General features: G+C 46.8%; 1 protein-coding gene across 2 annotated transcripts; it reads left to right on the top strand.

Moving 5' to 3' along the window:
- Positions 1 to 836: 836 nt before the first annotated feature.
- LOC120943074 (sulfotransferase 1 family member D1-like) lies at positions 837 to 18,963 on the top strand. 2 transcript variants are annotated; one of them, XM_040356165.1, is made up of 8 exons: positions 837 to 970; positions 6,215 to 6,448; positions 8,139 to 8,264; positions 10,483 to 10,580; positions 13,336 to 13,462; positions 13,638 to 13,732; positions 13,827 to 14,001; positions 15,169 to 15,342. In XM_040356165.1, the coding sequence occupies exons 2-8, from the start codon at positions 6,265 to 6,267 to the stop codon at positions 15,207 to 15,209; spliced, it is 846 nt and encodes a 281-aa protein (XP_040212099.1). In that variant the 5' UTR covers positions 837 to 970; positions 6,215 to 6,264; the 3' UTR covers positions 15,210 to 15,342. The 2 variants fall into 2 exon arrangements, with proteins under 2 accessions (XP_040212099.1, XP_040212098.1); XM_040356164.1 differs by lacking the exon at positions 15,169 to 15,342 and adding an exon at positions 17,437 to 18,963 and having other exon boundaries at positions 842 to 970.
- The last annotated feature ends 1,896 nt before the right edge of the window (positions 18,964 to 20,859 follow it).

The following is a 20,859-nucleotide window of genomic DNA, read 5'->3' as shown; positions in this document are numbered from 1 at the left end:
ATTGTCCGAAGTGTCCGCCATAATGTCGCAGTCACGAAAAAAATCGCTGATCGCCGCCATTAGTAGTAAAACAATTTGTTTTTATAAAAATGCAATAAAACTATCCCCTATTTTGTAAACGCTATAAATTTTGCGCAAACCAACCGATAAACGCTTATTGCGATTTTTTTAACCAAAAATAGGTAGAAGAATACGTATCGGCCTAAACTGAGGAAAACATATTTTTTTATATCTTTTTTGGGGGATATTTATTATAGCAAAAAGTAAAAAATATTGAATTTTTTCAAAATTGTCGCTGTATTTTTGTTTATAGCGCAAAAAATAAAAACCGCAGAGGTGATCAAATAACCACCAAAAGAAAGCTCTATTTGTGGGAAAAAAAGGACGTCAATTTTGTTTGGGAGCCACGTCGCACGACCGCGCAATTGTCAGTTAAAGCGACGCAGTGCCGAATCGCGCAAAAAGGGGCAAGGTCCTGAACCTGCATAATGCTCCGGGTCTTAAGTGGTTAAAATATTTATTTTTGCTTATTATTATACCTTCTGTTTTGCGCTTGTGATCGCTGCACCACATCTGATAACCTTTACAATTAGATTATAAAATAACTTTTTCCGTTTGTTCTTTAGAACTTTTTTTTTTATAACAACAGTCACGGAAGGGCCCTTAGACACAATTAAATGCTGCAGGCAGAAAACACCGAATTTTATTAGACGAGGCGAAACCTTTTCACATCGAACGTTAAGACGTCATGCGATTTTTACGAGGCAGGTAAAAGTGTCTTGTGTTCTAGGCAGGGCCTGGCAGTGAATGGATTGAAATATAATCCCCGGCGCACACCCCCGCCCTCTGGGTGTCAGTCTCTGGTGCTATTGTTGGCTCACCGATTGCACTCCGTCTGCAGACCTGAGCAAAGGTGACCCGGCACTCCGAGAGTGACGCTCTTCTGTCCCACTGACCAGACCCCTGGAAGGTAAGACTATCACCGTGGCTGGGACTGCTAATCTGCTGCGGTCTGTGGATTGTACCGTAATCCATTTATAATTAGAAGATCGTGTTATGGGGCGGGCTGAGAAGTTAACCCTACGCGGGGCTCGTATTCATTCGCAGTAAAATTTGCAATACTTCAGGGGCCAGATTCACGTAGGAGCACGTATCTTTGTTCCGGCGTAGCGTATCCTATTTACGCTACGCCTCCGCAACTTAGACGACGGGCAAGTGCAGTATTCACAAAGCACTTGCTCTGTAAGTTGAGGTGGCGTAGCGTAAATTGGCCGGCGTAAGCCCGCCTAATTCAAATGTGGAACCCCGCGTAAATGACGCGCTTAAAGAACGGCGCATGTGGGCGCATGCTCAGTATCACGTCACATTTTTTCCCTAAGTTACGCCGGCTCAATGCGTGTGACGTGAACCTACGCACAGCCCCATTCACGTACGACTTACGTAAACGACGTAAAGAAATACGCTTGCCGACGTCCATACTTTGCATTGCCTACGCCTCATATAGCAGGGGTAAATTTACGCCGGACGTAAGCCTTACGTAAACAGCGTAGCGGCCGCAAGTACGTTCGTGAATCGGCGTATCTACCTAATTTACATATTCAACGCGTAAATCTACAGAAACGCCCCTTGCGGCCAGCGTAAATATTGCACCCAAGATACGATGGCGTAGGAGACTTACGCCACTCGTATCTTGGCCAAATCTATGCGTAACTGATTCGAAGAATCAGGCACATAGATACGACGGCTCGGATTCGGACTTGCGACGGTGTACGTGGAGATACGCCGTCGTAAGTCCATCGTGAATCTGGCCCCAGATGTCTAAAGTTTACAACCTGAAGACCCTTTTAATATCCTTTGTATCTCTTTCCTCTCCATGTGTTTTATATCGGTCCTTTACTGCTCTTCTATTTCTTACTTCCGACTTCTCTTATTCCTATACCGTTGTGCCATCCTTCACCAAAAATATTATTCCTGCGTCGTGCTTTTCTATTATGCAGCAAATAAGCTGTATAACATGCCCCTCGACATGTTTCACCACCTATGTAACTTCATCAGGGGTAAGGGGCTGTGAGGAAGTGTCAGTGTGACATAATAGTCGATTGATAGAACCAGGGCTTTTTTTCTCAGAGAATAGGTACAGGAATTCCCCCCTTCCGAGGCACACCTTGGGCCAGATTCAGGTAGACTTACGACGGGAGTATCAGTAGATACGCCGTCGTAAGTCCGAATCCGCGCCGTCGCAACTTTAAGCGTATGCTCAAACTGAGATACGCTTAAATGTTGCTAAGATGCGGCCGGCGTAGGTCTCCTACGCTGTCGTATCTTAACTGCATATTTACGCTGGCCGCTAGGGGCGTGTACGCTGATTTACTCCTAAAATATGTAAATCAGCTAGATACGCCTATTCACAAATGTACGCCCGGCCTTTCGCAGTAAAGATACGCCGTTTACGTAAGGGGTTTTTAGGCGTAAAGATAAACCACCAAAAAGATGGCGCAGCCAATGTTAAGTATGTAAGTCGGAACCGCATCAAATTTTTCAAGTTTTACGTCGTTTGCGTAACTCGTCCGTGAATGGGGCTGGCCGTAATTTTGTTTACGCCGAAAGCATTGATGATTTGCCAACGTCATTTGGAGCATGCGCACTGGGAAACGTCCACGGACGGCGCATGCGCTGTTTGATCGAAACGTCATTTACGTGGGGTCACACTTAATATACATAAAACACGCCCACAGCTTCAACATTTGAATTAGGCAGGCTTACGCCGGCCTTAATACGGTACGCCGCCGTAACTTCAGGGGCAAAATCTTTGAGAATACCATACTCGCCTCTCAAAGTTACGGCAGCGTTGCGTATAGGAGATACGCTACGCCCGCCTAAAGGTATGTGAATCTAGCCCCTCGTCCCTGCCCCCCTACCTCACGTCTGAGCATCGTTCCTTAGCTGAACCCCCTCCCCACCTTCCAGTACTGTCCCATTTAGAGAATACAGAACCAAGTATTATTTTGTGGTGCCAAGTGATTTGTATGGGATTTGTTAATGACAACAAGAAAGACAGTAAAACAGATTCCCTGTAGGGATCAATAGAACCTCCAGCACAACCTCAGCACCCCTTGCCATTACATACATTCAGTGCTGGAGGTTCCGGAACTGCATCCCCCCACAAATTTATCCCAGGTATGGTCATTGATCATTTTCAGTCATTGATGTCAGCCAGCATCTCAAACCCCCTTAATTTACATTTAACTGACGGCCAGGGAGCTGTCAGTTGTGTCCAGTGAGTCCAGTAAAAGAGGTCATGGTGTTTGTGTCGTCAGGATCACTGTTCACCTAGATTGATGCTGGACTATTTAAATTTTTTGTAGTTTTTCTGTGAATGAGTGACCAGGGGTACTCTTTACCTCCTACTCATTCATGTAGAGGGAAATTGGATAGCTATTCTAGAGGGGGCTTTTAGATCAATCCCCCCCAAAGACCCCCACCAGGCCAGGGTTGTGGGGATGAGGCCCTTATTCCAATTAACACATTATTATATTATTATGACATGGTGCCTTGTCAAGAGACCTTCAAGACACTGTCCTAGTGTTGAGGGCATCTGGCCTGTTTGGCTCAAGGTAAAAAGGAAAACTGGGGGGTTTGAATGCTTAGATATTTGGATTTGGGTCTGTTATGCATTTTAGGATTTTAGGGGGAACCTAAGCTGTTTTTTGGTTTTGTTTATTTTTTTTTGGAGGTCATTATTGGCCATATAGGTCTATAGCCATATTTGATAACCAGGGCCGATCCGCCCTATAGGCTCACTAAGCAAGCCGCTGCTTAGAGCCTCGCAAAGTTGCGGAGGGCCCCCAAATTACTAATTACTAATGTAAGATGTCAAGGTACGCGTTTCTCAACTTTAATCTTTATTGTGACATGTCACTGTCCGCAGCGCCCCCCCCCCCCGCTTTTCTTTTCGGCAGCAACCCCCCCCCCCCCCCCCGCTTCTCAACTTTAATGTGACATGTAATTTAGCTTAGGGCCCCAGGGAGGTCAGGATCGGCACTGGTGGTAACCATATGTGGTCAACCAGTAAGCTATCCATGAAAATTAGGAAAAACTGTCTGACGATAACCACGCCAAGTTCTTTGAGGACTCTTGGGTGTAAGCCGGTCTTGGTGATTGATTTGCATTACGTTTTTCAAGTCTAATTATTTGGACTCTGGCTTCTGTAAGCCACAAGGCTACATTCTGTGAACGGTTACTAATAATACAGTTTTGGTTACAATGCTCCTCCTTTTCCTTTATAAAAACTGAGAAGTACATTTGGAACAGTTGCCTTCTCCTTGTTATTTGTAACCAACTCCCCCTGGTCATCTTGTGTAGGGCCAATATGCTCTGACCTTGCTTTCTTACTATTAATATATATAAATATATATACTCTTCTCTGCTATGTGCCTCTTATGGTCTATTTTACCTTCCCTGATTGCGCTCTTACATTTCTTATAGCATTCCTTGTTATTGGAATGCTGACCATGACCCCTCAGCCTTATATTTTAACCTCTTACTGCCCGCTTCTACTCCTCTGCCTCCTGCAGGAATTCAGCAGCTGCAGGAGGAACATAAAGGGTATCAGCCTTCCTATATACTGCCCCTCCTGTCCAGCTTCCTTCTGCTGCCCGTGGCCCCTCTGCTCTCTCCTGGTTCCCCTGTAATCTTCCATGGCAACTTCTGTGCCCTCTCCATAACCACCCCCCCCATCCCCTCTTCTCCAGTCTCCTTGCTCTTTCCTTGTCCCCTCTTAACTGTTCTCTGGTCCCCATGCCCCATGCTCTCCACCCCCCCCCCAGCACCTGTCCCTGTCCCTCTCCCGTCCCCTCTCTTCTCCAGTCCTTGTGCTATCTCCCCCCCTCCTCCGCTCTTCTACAGTCCCCGTGCTCTTCTCTGGACCTCTGTTAACTGTTCTCTTGTCCCCATGCTCTCCACCCCCCCCTTGCAACTCTGCAGTCCCCCCCTCTTCTCCAGTCCCTGTGCTCTCTCAACACCCCCCCCCCTTTCTCCCACTCTTCTTCAATCCTCATGCTCTACTCTAATCCCTCCTGTACTCCTGTACTGTCTCCTGCCCCCCCCTTTCTGTCAGGATGGAGAGTGGGGAACGGGCCGGTATATATCTCCTTTACCGGCCCCTTCCTTGTCTAAAATGACCAATTGGTACCAATCACTGATTTTGTTCATTCATTACTGAAGTGTAGTAAACTGTGTTTTCTATGATTCAGTTTATTAATTGACAGGAAGCTCGGTACAGAGCTATTCCTGTCCATTCATTCTTTACACCTGAGCCTACAGAGATGGAGGGCTGTGTCCTCCATCGCCTGTATTTGTCTTAAAGGTGAAACATCAGAAGTCTGTTTAGACCCCAGATATCTCACCAAAGCTACCCAACGGGGCTTCTTAAAAATTGTAAATAAAATAGTTAAGAATTTTATTGTAAAAGAAAAAAAGAAAAAGACCGACACCAGTGGCGGAACTACCAGAGTCGCAAAGGTCGCACTTACGACTGGGCCCTGGTGTTCTGCCACTGGGCTCAGAGGGAAGGGCCCCCGGCCGGGGGTCAATAGGCCCTTAATGGTTTCTTGCACCCAGGCCTTGAAGGTTCTAGTCACACCTCCGGCTGTCCCCATGTACATATAGAGTTTTATATCAAAACAAGCAATTGACAACATGTTTTCATTAAAGGGGTTGTAAAGCTTTGCGTTTTTTCATCCCCCCCCCCCCCTTTACTTACCTGAGCCCTCGAAAGTCCCACGTCTCGGCCCGGTCTTCTCAGCTCTTCATTGGATGATTGATAGCAATGCAGCCATTGGCTCCCTTTGCTATCAATCAACTCCATGACGCAACGCGGCACGCCGAGGGCGGGGCCGAGTGATGCACTTGGCGGCTATGAACGCCGACTGTATCACGGGAGCGCGCCCGCAAGCTAATCCCCTTGGGAGAGCGCTTCCCAGAAGAGAATTAGCTCTTGCGGAGAGGAGCCAAGACAGCTGCTGAGGGACCCCAAAAGATGAGGATCGGGGCCACAAAACGAACTGCACAGTGGAAGTAAGTATAACATGTTTGTTGTTTAAAAAAAAAAAAAAAAAAAAGGACCTTTACTAACCCTTTAAACCTATATCATTCTCATATATCTCAATACATTAAAAAAAAAAAAAAATGATCGTTCTCCCTTTAAACTTTCTAGGCATTGACGACATCTGACGGCGTCTTCAAGGTGTTTCATTGGACAAGTAAATGGCGCAGCACACAATGACTCTTGCCAACATTTCCCCTGAAGACTTGGAGTCACTTAAACGCCCCCCACTCATATGGGTGAATGGGATGCCCATCATCGGTCCTTTTGCAGCCAACTGGGATGACATTGTGAAATTCCAGGCCCGAGAAGAGGATCTGCTGATAGCCACCTATCCAAAATCCGGTGAGGACAGAAATCAATAGTGCGTCAGTAGCTGTCCACCTTTGAAAAATAAATAAAAATGTAATACATTTAAAAGGGTTGTAAAGGTAAAAAATGTTTTCCCTAAATATCTTCCTTTCCCTTAGGGAGGGGGCGAGCACGACACTCCACACCAGGGAGAAGGCCTCGCATTACTGTTTTCTGCGTTACTCGTAAACCCAGGTTCCACTGTATATATATATATTTTTTTTAGCAGAGACCCTATAGAATAAAATGGCGGTCGTCAATATTTTCTGTCACACTGTATTTGCGCAGCAGTCTTGCAAACACATCTTTTTTTGGGGAAAAAAATCACTTTTAGCCAGATTCATAGAGAGTTACGCCGGCGTATCAGTAGATACGCCAACGTAACTCGGAATCTGTGCCATCGTAAGTTTAAGTGTATTCTCAAACTGAGATACACTTAAACCTATCTAAGATACGACAGCCTGCGCCGTCGTATCTTAGGCCCCATACACACGAGAGGATTTATCCGCGAATATGGTCCAGCGGACCGTTTCCGCAGATAAATCCTCTCGAGGATTTGTGCGGATTTCCATGCGATGGAGTGTACTCACCATCGCATTGAAATCCGCGCCGAAATCCTCTGGCGATGACGTGTCGCGCCGTCGCCGCGATTATGACGCGGCGACGTGCGCGACGCTGTCATATAAGGAATTACACGCATGCGTCGAATCATTACGACGCATGCGGGGGATCCCTTCGGACAGATGGATTCGGTGAGTCTGTACAGACCAGCGGATCCATCCGTTCGGATGGATTCCAGCGGATAGATTTGTTTAGCATGTCAGCAAATATTCGATCTGCTGGAATCCATCCCAGGGGATAAATATCCGCGGAAAAAGATCCGCTGGAGTGTACACACCATAGGATCTATCCGCTGAAACCCATTCGCTGGGATTTTTCAGCGGATGGATTCTATCGTGTGTATGGGGCCTTAGGGTGCAATGTTTACGCTGGCCACTAGGTGGCGCTTCCATTGAGTTTGGCGTAGAATATGTAAATGACTAGATACGCCGATTCACGAACATACGAGTGCCCGGCGCAGTAAAGATACGCTGTTTCCGTAAGAGTTACACTGCGTAAAGATAAAGCTGCCCCCTAGCTGGCCTAGTCAATGTTAAGTATGGCCGTCGTTCCTGCGTCGAAATTTGAAAAATTTACGTCGTTTGCATAAGTCGTCCGTGAATGGGGCTGGACGTCATTTACGTTCACGTCCTTGCGGCGTACTTTAGAGCAATGCACACTTGGATACGTACACAGACGGCGCATGCGCCGTTCGTAAAAAACGTCAATCACGTCGGGTTACCAATCGTTTCCATAAAACACGCCCCCCCCATCCTCATTTGAATTAGACGCGCTTACGCCGGCCACATTTACGCTACGCCGCCGTAATTTAGAAGGCAAGTGCTTTGTGAATACAGTACTTGCCTCTCTGACGATACGCTACGCCGCCTTAAGGATGCGGCGTCCTACCTGAATCTGGCTATTTGTTTCAATTTTGAAAAAGAAACAGTAAAGTTAGCCCATTTTTTTTTTGTATAATGTGAAAGATGAAGTTACGCCGAGAATCGCAAAGGTTGGTAGATGGATGGCCATGCAAACTTTGCTTTTTAGAAGTGGACCCCTTTAATACGTTTAATATTTGCAGGGACCACATGGGTGAGCAAGATCGTAGATCTCATCATGAATGGGGGAGACACGGAGAAGAGTCAGAAAGGAGCCATATTTGAGCGCGTGCCTTTCATGGAGAGCGGTGGACCTGGAATTCCCTCAGGTATATTTCCATATCAGGTTAACACAACAAAAGTCTAAAATCTCTTTATATGCTGTAGCATTAAATGTGACAGTGGTTGACAGCCAGTCATGGCGTAATGCCAGGCGCTGGGTGTGGGCTGGGCACTATGATCAAAATGATAATTACGTGAGCAAAGTCCAGAAATATGAATATAATAGATCACTGTAATCCTAAATCTTGTCTGTTCAGTAAATACAGATTTTGAGTTATTTTTTTAGCATTGACCTGTAGTACACTTTTATGCGCCTTTCAAATTTCTAGCGGTGCATTGATTATTTTATTTCTGTACACACCCGTCTGTACTGGTCGTCTGGGCCGCCATCAGGGGGGTACTGGCATTACACCTGTAAGGTCCCCAGGGGCCCGACTTGCCCCTCTCCTGTTTTTCTTTATTATTATTTTTTTGCATTACACCTGTAAGGGGCCCGATGGTCCCCAGGGCCCCTTACAGGCCCGACCGGCCCCCCTCCCGTGTTTTCTTTTTGCATTTTTTTTGCCTGACGGACCTTAGTGCCCCCCTCCTTCCTTATCATCTCGCATCAGAAGAGAAGATAGAAGAGATTACGCTTGTTTTTTTTGTCAGCACCCCCCCTCCCAGTTCTCTGCTCCAGGGGGGCCCTGCCTAAAGCTGTGTAAGGGACCCCAAAATTTGTGATGGCTCCCCTGCTGGTCGTACACGAGGGAATGTGGATAGCATCTCTCTTTAATAGACAGCTATCATGGTGCCCGTGCTCTTCCCTGGTCACCTCTTAACTGTTCTCTAGTCCCCATGCTCTCCACCACCAAAAGATTAAAAAATAAAAATAAATAAACTACCGACACCAGTGGCAGAACTACCAGGGTTGCAAAGGCCGCACTTACGACGGGGCCCTGGTGTTCTGCCACTGGGCTTGGAGGGAAGAGCCCCCGGCCTGGGGGTCGGGGGGCCCTTAATGGTTTAAAGTTTAAAAGTTAAAACAACAAGGGCAGGAGATTTAATAGATGGAAAGATGAAAAAAAAAGACTGAAGGTCCACTTTAAAGTAGCGCAGTGCTGAATAGCAAAAAATGCTCTGGTCGTGAAAGGAGTAAATTATTTCCGGAGCTCAAGTGAGCTTACTAAGCCATGACTAAGCACTGACGCCAGTGCGAAACGTTGGCCATACTGATTTTTGTGGGCTTGCAGTGACTGTATGCACAGTTGAAAATAAAGACATCTCTTTTAAAGAAAATTTTGGAGTGCGGCTGTCCAGCTTTTGTTCTTTTGTTTTTTTGCTATTACCGCATTGCCAGCACCCTGGTGGTTCAACAACCCCTGATCATCACGAGGCTCACCTGGAGCGGTGAGAATTCTGTCTGTGAGCTTACTGAACACGTGGGGGCGCTTGAACCTCCTGTATTTTTTCCACTGAATACAAAGCCTTCTCTGATTGAACAAGGTGAAAAGGAGGGGGGTGGATGATGTCGCCATCTCCGCCTCGTCCAATCCAGAGGCGGCTCTAGGCTTTGTGAGGCCTTAGGCAAAACTTAACATGGGGCCCCTTTCACACCCATGATGGGAAAAATAATTCAAGGGCAAGAGCATCTTCCCCACAACCCTGGCCCATGGTTGTGGGGGTCTGCCGGCGGGGGGCTTATCGGAAACTGGAAGCCCCCTTTAACAAGGTGGCCCCTCTTTAATAACTAAGGGGTGGGGGTCACCCGGTGATGTCACCTGGTGAACCCGCCCCCTTGTGACGTCATGCTGGGTCATTGACACCACAAGGGGTGGTGTCACCGATATTCACTGGTTGCTAGAGACGCTGGCGGCACCGCTCCTGAGTCACGGCTCTTAACGCTGCCTGAGCACAGCAGCGTTTAGGTCCCCTGTCCCTCAAAACTGGGGTAATGCATTGTGTAAGTTAGGCGGGCGCGAGGCCCCTGTGAGTGTGAGTCCTTAGGACCCGACGAGGAGGACACCACCGCAGACAGACGCCGGACCCGACGAGGCCGCCGATGGACACCACGCAAGACACCAAAACTGTAAGTACTAAAATGTTTTTTTTACAGGAATGCGGGTCCACTTTAGGGGTGCGCGCTATACGCCGGAGCGCGCAATACCCCGATAAATACGGTACTTATTTTCCTTCTAATCTTCTTTTTCAGCTACTACTTATTTTCTCTCTAATCTTGTTTTTTAGCTACTACTTATTTTCCCTCTAATCTTTTTTTCCCTCCAGCAACTGAGATACTGAACAAATTGGACTCACCACGTGTGATTAAGACCCACCTTCAGGCAGACGTTCTTCCGAAGAGCTTCTGGGAAAAGAACTGCAAGGTTTCCTTGTTTTTTTTTTTTGAGTATCTGTTGTATTTTGTATTTTGAATTTGTTAGAATATTTGAGTTAATTAGTCAATATGTATAGCTCACCTCTGTAGGGGCCGCTGGATTTTGGCAAAGTTTTTTTTTTTCTATTTAGTGCAGAGGCCGCCAGGCACACAGGGCCAGATTCTCAAAGGCGTTACGACGGCGCAACACCATTAGCGCCGTCGTAACACCTCATCTGGCCCCGGGTATCTATGCGACTGATTCTCAGAATCAGTTGCGCATAGGTACCCATTAGATCTGACATGCGTAAGGCTGTTACGCTGTCAGATCTTAAATGTATTTTTTTTTCCCGCCGCTAGGTGTCGCATCGTCGCTTTTCCCCGTCGTCTATGCAAATGAGGTAAGTACGGCGATTCCCGAACATACGCGAGGTCGACGCAGCGAATTAACGTCGTTTGCGTAGCGTACCCGACGCGTAAGGTTGCCCCTGCTAATTAGCAGGCGCAACCAATGTTAACGATGGCCGTCGTTCCCGCGTCGAATTCAATAAAAATTACGTCGTTTGCGTAAGATGTCCGTGAATGGCGCTGGACGCCATTTACGTATACATCTAGGCAAATGACGTCGGGGCGACGTCATTTAGCGCAATGCACGTCGGGTAATTTACCCGACGGAGCATGCGCAGTACGCTCGGCGCGGGAGCGCGCCTAATTTAAATGGTGCCCGCCCCATTTGAATTGGGCGGGCTTGCGACGAGCAATCTAACGCTACACCGCCGCAAGTTTACAGGTAAGTGTTCTGAGAATCAGGATGTAAACCTGTAGACCTGCGGCGGTGTAACGTAGATCTCATATATTCCGCTGCCCAGGAGCAGCGCGAATGTATGAGAATCTGGCCCACAGTATTTTAATAATCTAGGGCAGTGATCTCCAAATTCCGGCCCGGGGGCCAAATGTGGCCCTTTGCTTGCCCTTGTCCAGCATAGTCAGTAGGGCAAACCTAAATTTAATTTTGACAATATGGTAACCATAGGTCTCCCCCATTGCAAGATCTGAATTCCAAAATACCAGGCTGGTTCTGATGGGTGGTTTATAGGCTTCAAGGAAGCTCTCCAGCAATGGCGGTGCGTCCATTAAGGGCGCAAGGGCGCTGCCCCCTCTCTCTCTAGCCACCCCCTCTGTGTAGTATGTATAGATTCATGCAATCTATCCATGGGCGCTGTAGCCCCCCCCCCTTATTTAGGCATCCAGACCCTTTTCGGACGCCGTGCGCCTGAATTACAGCAGCAGGGGTGTGTTTTAAAAACACCCGATTAGAGCCACAGGCTCCAATAGGCTTAAAAAAAAGTGACCTGCGAGTGCAAACCATTGCGCTCGCAGTCCACCCAGGTGTGTTAGCATTGCAAATGAATATTTGCTTTGCTAACACAGAACCGCCTCTCAGCCAATCAGGAGGCTCGGATGTAATACTGGTCACCTGATTGGCTGAAGGAAGAGGCGATCCCATTGGCCGCTTAGCAGAACAGGATAAATACGTGCATGGTGACACAGGAGCCATCACCGCACAACCCGTCCCACAGCTCGCCGCCTGACCCGCTACTTGACCCACCACTACGATGGGGTAAGTTCCGGGCAAACAGCAGGGGGCACAGTGGCTGCATATTATTGGCACAGAGGCTGAAATTGATGGGGCACAGTTGGCTGCATTTGCTGGGCATAGTGACTGCATTTTATGGGCTCCAAGGCTGCAAAAGATGGGCACAGTTTGCTGCATTTGCTGGGCACAGTGGCTGCAAATTATGGGCTCAGAGGCTGCAATTGATGGGGCACAGTTGGCTGCATTTGATGGGCAAAGTGGCAGCATATTATGGGAACAGAGGCTGCATATGATGGGCACGCAGGCTGCATATGATGGGCACAGTTGGTTGCATATGATGGGCACAGTTGGCTGCATATGATGGGCACAGTTGGTTGCATATGATGGGCACAGTTGGCTGCATATGATGGGCACAGTTGGCTGCATATGATGGACACAGAGGCTGCATATTATGGGCACAGTTGGCTGCATTTGATGTCACAGTGGCTGCAATTTATGTTTTTTTTTGTTTTTTTTCTGAATTTTTCTGTTTGTTTGCGTCCCCCAAAAATGGTTGGCTGCATTTGATGGTCACAGAGGCTGCATGTGATGGGCACAGAGGCTGCATATTATGGGCACAGTTGGCTACATATGATGGGCACAGTTGGCTGCATTTGCTGGGCACAGAGGGTGCATATGATAGGCAAAGTTGGCTGCATATGATGGGCAAAGTTGGCTGCATATGATGGGCACAGTTGGCTGCATTTGCTGGGCACAGAGGCTGCATATGATGGGCACAGTTGGCTGCATTTGCTGGGCACAGAGGCTGCATATTATTGGGCACAGTTGGCTGCATATGATGGGCAAAGTTGGCTGCATATGATGGGCACAGTTGGCTGCATTTGCTGGGCACAGAGGCTGCATATGATGGGCATAATGGCTGCAATTGATGTATTTGATACAGTATTTTTCAGTTTTTTTGCGCCCCCCAAAAATGTTGAGCACCAGCCGCCACTGCTCTCCTGATTAGCATCTAGCATTTAGCATCTAAAGTACAATATTAAGCAAGGCTCAAGTGTGGGGTTTTACCAAGTTATTTGTCTTTCTTAGTCTCGAGAGTGACATCGCTACTTGACATTTCTTACATTGAAAACAAAAAGGTATAAAAGGCATCACCATCTTTTTCCAGATGATCTACGTGGCCAGGAATGCAAAGGATGTGGCGGTATCGTACTATCACTTCTACAGAATGGCCTATGGACATCCAGAACCTGGCACGTGGGATGAATATCTAAATACCTACATGGAGGGTAATGGTACGTGAGTCAGTAGCTGGGCTCTTAGAAACTGATAGTTCCCATGAAATGTCCATGTTCTGTGCCGTGGAATGGACAGACTGGAAAACACGCTTAGGCATTTCGAAGACTTTCCTAATGTTCTGTTTCTTTTCTTTCATGGTTGTTCTCTCAAACATTTTGCTTTGTCCGGCAGTCGCTTTTGGATCATGGGCCAAACATGTGAAGGGCTGGTGGGAGATGAGGAAAAACCACAGGATCTTGTACTTGTTCTACGAGGACCTGCTGGAGGTAACTTGACTTTGTCTTGCCATCATCTGGAAGACTCTTGACCTATAACAAAAAAATGTAATCTTATTGACTTTCCCCGATTCTGTTTGGTTAGGACCCAAAACGTGAAATCAGAAAGGTGATGAAGTTCATGGATCAGGAACTTCCTGAAGAAATTGTGGAAAAAATTCACAAGAACACTTCCTTCCAGGCCATGAAGGAAAATCCCATGGCCAACTATAGTACCTTCCCATTCATGGATCACTCAATATCCCCGTTTATGAGGAAAGGTGAGACTTCGCAATCTTCCTTATGTTGTTTTTTTTTGTTTCCTTAATTAAACAAGTATTGGCAAAATCAACAAAAAATTATGTTACCGTATTTATCAGGGTATAGCGCGCTCCCGCGTATAGCACGTACCCCTAAAGTTGCCCCGAATTCCTGTGGGAAAAAGATTTTTTGTACTTACAGTTTTGGTGACTTGCGCGGCGTCCATCGGCGGCCTCGTCGGGTCCGGCGTCCGTCTGCGGCTTCGGGTGTCCTCTTCGTCGGGTCCGGCGTCCTTCTGCGGCGTCCTCCCCGCTCGTTTCGTCCAGGACGTCAGCGCGAGAGGAGCCGAGACTGCCCGACGATACACGAGTGTACTGCGCTCGGTATATGCCGGCGCAGTATTCAAACTCGGCGCGGGAAAGCGGGTATCGGCGTATACCGCGCACCCACGATTTTTCCCTGATTTTCAGGGCAAAAAAGTGCGCGGTATACGCCGATAAATACGGTAATTCATTGCAGAGACGTACATGAACGGTCAATTATATGCAAAAGAAAGCCAATCTAATTATCAGCAAAAACAATCTAAGCACAAGATTATTATCATACCTTCTAGATCGTAAACTCTAACGAGCAGGGCCCTCTGATTCCTTCTGTATTAAATTGTATTGTAACTGTACTGTCTGCCCTCATGTTGTAAAGCGCCGCGCAAACTGTTGGCGTTATAATAATAATAAGATAACTGTATCTTCCCTTTATGTGGTCATTGTGCTATTTCTTTGCTCCCCACACTTTCTTGATTGGTTAGTGCATTGTGTATATAAATAGTTATGTTCAATTTTAAATGATTGGCTTAAATTAAAACATGAAAGCGAAAAATACAAATATAACAACAAACAAAATCAATAGATACTGTATATACTCGAGTATAAGCCGACCGAATATAAGCCGAGGCACCTAATTTTACCACAAAAAAATGGGAAAACGTATTGACTCGAGTAGAAGCCTAGAGTGAAAAATGCAGCAGCTACTGTAAGTGGAAAAGAGAGTCAACAATGCCCATCTGCATGCCTCACTGTAGCCATCTGCATGCCTCACTGTGCCCATCTGCATGGCTCACTGTGTCCATCTGCATGCCTCACTGTGCCCATCTCCCTGCCTCACTATGTGTGTTTTTTTCCGATACTCAGCATTGTCTTTAAACGCTCCTGAGGAAGCTCGTAGTGAATGAAACATGTAGAGCGAATCGATAAATCAATGCTTCATCTTGATTCTCCAAACTTCATCCAATGGAGATCGGACCTATTGATCGTAATTGATGTCATAAAATTGTCATAATAAAATGTTTTTCAATTTTTTACTTATTCTTTGATTCTTTAATCTTTATTTGCACCAATTAATAGCCCCTGGGTTCTATTGGTACCCCCTTCCCCCTTTCGTATTTTCTATTAACTAATTGGGGCGAGGTGTTTAGACAATCGACACATTTTCCACTAATCTAAATTTTTTCCCTGCCTCACTGTGTTCATCTGCATGCCTCACCGTGCCCATCTCTCTGCCTCACTGTGCCCATCTCTCTGCCTCACTGTGCCCATATCCCTGCCTCACTGTGTACATCTGCAGCCTCACTGTGTCCATCTCCCTGCCTCACTGTGCCCATCTCTCTGCCTCACTGTACCCATCTCCCTGCCTCACTGTGTCTATCTGCAGCCTCATGTACCTTGATCTCCAGAACACCAGTGCTGTGACATGCAGTCAGTCTAGTCGGCGGCCGTCCAGTGTAACAAAGCCTCGCCTCCTCCTCGTCCCTTGTCCGTGACGGAACACTGATTCAGTTTCCCAGCAGTGAGTCAGTGATCCGCCTATCACGGATGATGACAAGGAGGAGGCGGGGCTTTTTTTTTTACACTGCACGACCGCCGACTAGACTGACTGCATGTCACAGCGCCGGGAGATCAGGCGCATGAGGCTGCAGATGGACACAGTGAGACTCAATGCAGAACAAATACCGTATTTATCGCGGTATAACGCGCTCCCGCGTATACCGCACACCCCTAAAGTTGCCCCTGAAATTCCTGTAAAAAAAAATGTTATATGATTTCATTACTTACAGTTTTGGTGTCTTGCCCAGCGTCCATCGTCCAGTCCGGCGTCCGTCTGCGGCCTCGATGGTGTCCTCCTGGCTTCTCCAGCGCGCGCCTCAAGTCGAGTCCCCGCTTCCCGCGCTCAGTTCGAACGCCTCCGCCGACATATACCGAGTGCAGTACACTCAGGTACATTCGCAAGGCTCGGCGTCGCTCGCGCTCACGCTCTGTGACGTTTATGCGTGAGCACGAGCGAAGCCGAGCCTGGCCGAATGTACCCGAGTGTACTGCACTCGGTAGATGTCGGCGCAGGATTTCAAACTGAGGGCGGGAAGCGGCTATCGGCGTATATTGCACACCCACGATTTCCCCCTTATTTTAAGGGGAAAATAGTGCGCGATATACGCCGATAAATACGGTAATGCGAGTACTTTGGATTAGGAGCATTCTCCTGGAACGGATTATGCTCGTAATCCGAGGTTCCGCTGTACAGTCATCTTTTCTTGTCCATAGAGAGGTTATCCCAAAGCCAGGTCTACCCAATCAAAAGGTTTGTGGGGGTCCTGTAGTGGTCTAGAGAGTATTATATTATATTCGAGGGGGCAAAGACCCTTAATGCCAACTATCCAAAATACATTTATATTTCCATCTGGCAAGGTTTCAGAATCGGACAACCAACATATTGTTTAGCAGAATGAAATTACAATTTGCTAGATACCAAATATGATATAGATATTATATATGTTTCTATTAGGAGGTCTAATATGCCCCATTAGCCTTCTGATTCTTGTAACATATATGTGTTTGGTGTCTAACTAATTGGAATTTTACTATACGTTAGTGTAACTACTTTTGATGAAGATAACTTCATTGTAGCAGGATTTATGGATTATGTATAGAGTTTTGGCTTCGCAAGTTCAGTTTATGAATTAGAACCATACTCAAAGATGTGTATTGCAGTGGAGATTTATGACACTTCTGCTATTTGTCTATAGATGGATTGTGTTTCCTTAAATTTTCACACTTGTGAATTCTGTGGAAATTGAGGGCGGCATTAGGTTCAGTATGACTCCCCCATTTTCTCCATACAGTTTTGGGTTTGTCAGATCTTTCTATCCTAACAGCCATTATTTTTGTTAATAGATATCCTTATCCTAAAAAAACATCAACCCTAAAATGTAAGTAACCCTCCAATAATGCACTTCACCTATGTGCTCCCTTTTGGCCGTGATTTGTGCCCACCCACCTAGAATGTCGGTGGGCAAACTGCATACTGTGTGTGGGGGGTGAGTTTTCTGGAATTGGACCTTGTTTGTAAGTATGAGTGTGCAGTCCTCCATGATACCTCATGTGACATCTCTCTCCTCCCTTTAGGAATTCGGGGTGACTGGAAGAACCAATTCACCGTAGCCCAGAACGAGAGGTTTGATGAATATTACCAGAAGGAAATGTCTGACACAGATCTCACCTTCCGTATGTAACAAGGACCTAGTTGGAGCTACAACCCAGGACCAAAACCACCATCTACAAACTCAGGACCGGAACCACCGTCTACAAACTCAGCACCAGAACCACCATCTACAAACTCAGCACCAGAACCACCGCCTACAAACTCAGGACCAGAACCACCGTCTACAAACTCAGCACCAGAACCACCCTCTACAAACTCAGGACCAGAACCACCGTCTACAAACTCAGGACCGGAACCACCATCTTCAAACTCAGGACCAGAACCACCCTCTACAAACTCAGGACCAAAACCACCATCTACAAACTCAGGACCAGAACCACCGTCTATAAATTCAGCACCAGAACCACCATCTACAAACTTAGGACCAGAACCACCGTCTACAAACTCAGGACCAGAACCACCATCTACAAATTCAGCACCAGAACCACCCTCTACAAACTTAGGACCAGAACCACCGCCTACAAACTCATGACCAGAACCACCATCTACAAACTCAGCACCAGAACCACATCTACAAACTCAGAACCAGAACCACTGTCTACAAACTCAGCACCAGAACCACATCTACAAACTTAAGACCAGAACCACCGTCTACAAACTCAGGACCAGAACCACCATCTACAAACTCAGGACCAGAACCTCCATCTACAAACTGAAGACCAAAACCAACGTCTACAAACTGAAGACCAAAACCAACGTCTACAAACTGAAGACCAAAACCAACATCTACAAACTGAGACCAGAACCACCATCTACAAACTGAAGACCAGAACCACCATGTACAAACTGAGGACCAAAACCACCGTCTACAGACTCAGGACCAGAACCACCATCTACAAACTGAAGACCAGAACCACCATGTACAAACTGAGGACCAAAACCACCGTCTACAGACTCAGGACCAGAACCACCATCTACAAACTGAAGACCAGAACCACCATGTACAAACTGAGGACCAAAACCACCATCTACAAACTGAAGACCAGAACCACCATCTACAAACTGAGGACCAAAACCACCGTCTACAGACTCAGGACCAGAACCACCATCTACAAACTGAAGACCAGAACCACCATCTACAAACTGAGGACCAAAACCACCGTCTACAGACTCAGGACCAGAACCACCGTCTACAAACTGAAGACCAGAACCACCATCTACAAACTGAAGACCAGAACCACCCTCTACAAACTAAGGACCAGAACCACCATGTACAATCCAATGAACAGAACCACCCCGTGCAAACCCAGGACCAGACCCACTATCTACAGAAGTTAACTTTACATGGGGCTAGTAATCATCTATATTGATCACAAAGTTATTATTTGCCAAAAATAGAAGACCGGCCACCACTGTTAGATTGTAAAATAATCTGTTCCAATTGTTCTTTGGATTACATTTTTTTTTTACCAATACACAATTAAATCCTGCAGACTAAATAGAATATTATTAGATGATGGGAAACATTTTCAATTTGCATAAAGTTTTCAGATGTCAATAGATTTCTAATAGGTAGATTCAGTAAGAGTTATGCCGGCTTATCAGTAGATAAGCCGACCTAACTCAGAATCTACGCCGACTTATGTTTAATTGTATTCTCAAACAGAGATACGCTTAAACATATCTAAGATACGATGGCTTGCGCCGTCGTATCTTAGATTGCAATTTTTTGGATGGCCGCTAGGTGGCGCTTCCGTTGTAAATTGTAGAATATGTAAATGAGGAGATACGCCGATTCACGAACGTACGCCCGGCCGACGCAGTACTTTTACGTTGTTTACGTTAGAGATAGGCCGCGTAAAGTTAGAGCTTAGCCCTAATGGAATAGTAATGTCAAGTATTGCCCCGGTCCCGCGTCGAAATTCAAATTTTTTACGTCGTTTGCGTAAGTCGTCCGTGAATAGGGATTTATGTAGTTTACATCCACGTCGAAATCAATAGGCCCATACGGCGTACTTAGCCGCAATGCACACTGGGAAATGTAGGCGCCCGGCGCATGCGCAGTTAGAAAAAAAACATAAAAAACGTGAGGTCAAGCGCCATTAACATAAAACACGCCCCCCTCAAACACATTTGAATTAGGCGCCCTTACGCCCGCCGATTCAGGCTACGCCGACGTAACTTAGCAGGTAAGTACATTGTGAATCATGTACTTGCCTCGCTAACTTACAGAGGGCATAGCTTAAATTCCTTAAAGTTACGCGAACGTACCTGAATCTACCTATATATGTTCTAGGCGGGGCCTGGCAGTGAATGGGTTCAATTCTAATCTGTGTCCAACCTTTGTATGTCAGTCTCTGGCTCCATCCTTTTCACACCTTTGTACACCTGAGAAAAGGTGACCCGCGTCTACGTGTGTCACTCTTCTGTCTCACAGATCGGACCCCGGGAAGGTAAGACTATCATTACGGCTGAGACTGCTATTCTGCGATAATCTGCTAACTGTTCCGTAATCTATTTCCTCTGCTTTAATAAATACATTGTGCAATGTGCTCCCAACATGTTTCACCAACTACATGACTTCATCAGGACACGGATGCTTTGGGGAAGTGTCAGTGTGACATAATCACGAGGTAAGGGGCCAATCACAGTGGCCCTTTACCACACGATCAGCTGTGTCCAATGACAGCTGATCATGATGTCAACACAATCCGGTTATCGGCTCTCCTTTCCTCGCGCTGACAGTGTAAGGAGAGGAGAGCTGATAACCGGCTTGTATTAAAGGGACATTTACACCGATAATCAGGGAACTGATTATTAGTGTCCTGATTATGAGTGCAGTCCCAACAGTGCCCACCAGTGCTGCCAATCAGTGCCCACCTGTGCTGCCAATCAGTGCAGCCTCATCAGTGCCCATCAGTGCCCCCAATCAGTGTCCACCAGTGCCGAATACCAGTGCCCATAAGTGCCATCTATCAGTGCAGCCTCATCAGTGCCCATCAGTGCCACCTATCAGTGCAGCCTCATCAGTGCCCATCAGTGCAGCCTCATCAGTGCACGCCAGTGCTGGCTCATCTGTGCCGCCAATCAGTGTCCATGAGTGCTGACAGTGTCCACCAGTGCTGCCAATCAGTGCCAACTACCAGTGCCCATAAGTGCCATCTACCAGTGCCTATCAGTGCTGCCTCATTAGTGCCACCCAGGGGTGTATTTAGGTTTTGTGCTGCCCTAGGCCTGACTAAACTCGTGCACCCCCTAATTTAAATACGACCCACCCCTTCCTGTCAAGGCCACACCCCTTGCAGTTTAAGACCCACCCTGAAATGTTAGAGTTCTGATGGCCTGGGGGGGGGGGGGTCAATGGATTCCCTTAATTTGAATAGATT

Source organism: Rana temporaria, chromosome 6 (genome assembly GCF_905171775.1).
Source record: "Rana temporaria chromosome 6, aRanTem1.1, whole genome shotgun sequence".
Lineage (NCBI taxonomy): Eukaryota > Metazoa > Chordata > Amphibia > Anura > Ranidae > Rana > Rana temporaria.
The sequence above is the reverse complement of the archived record's forward strand: the minus strand, read 5'-3'. Positions and strand labels throughout refer to the sequence as shown.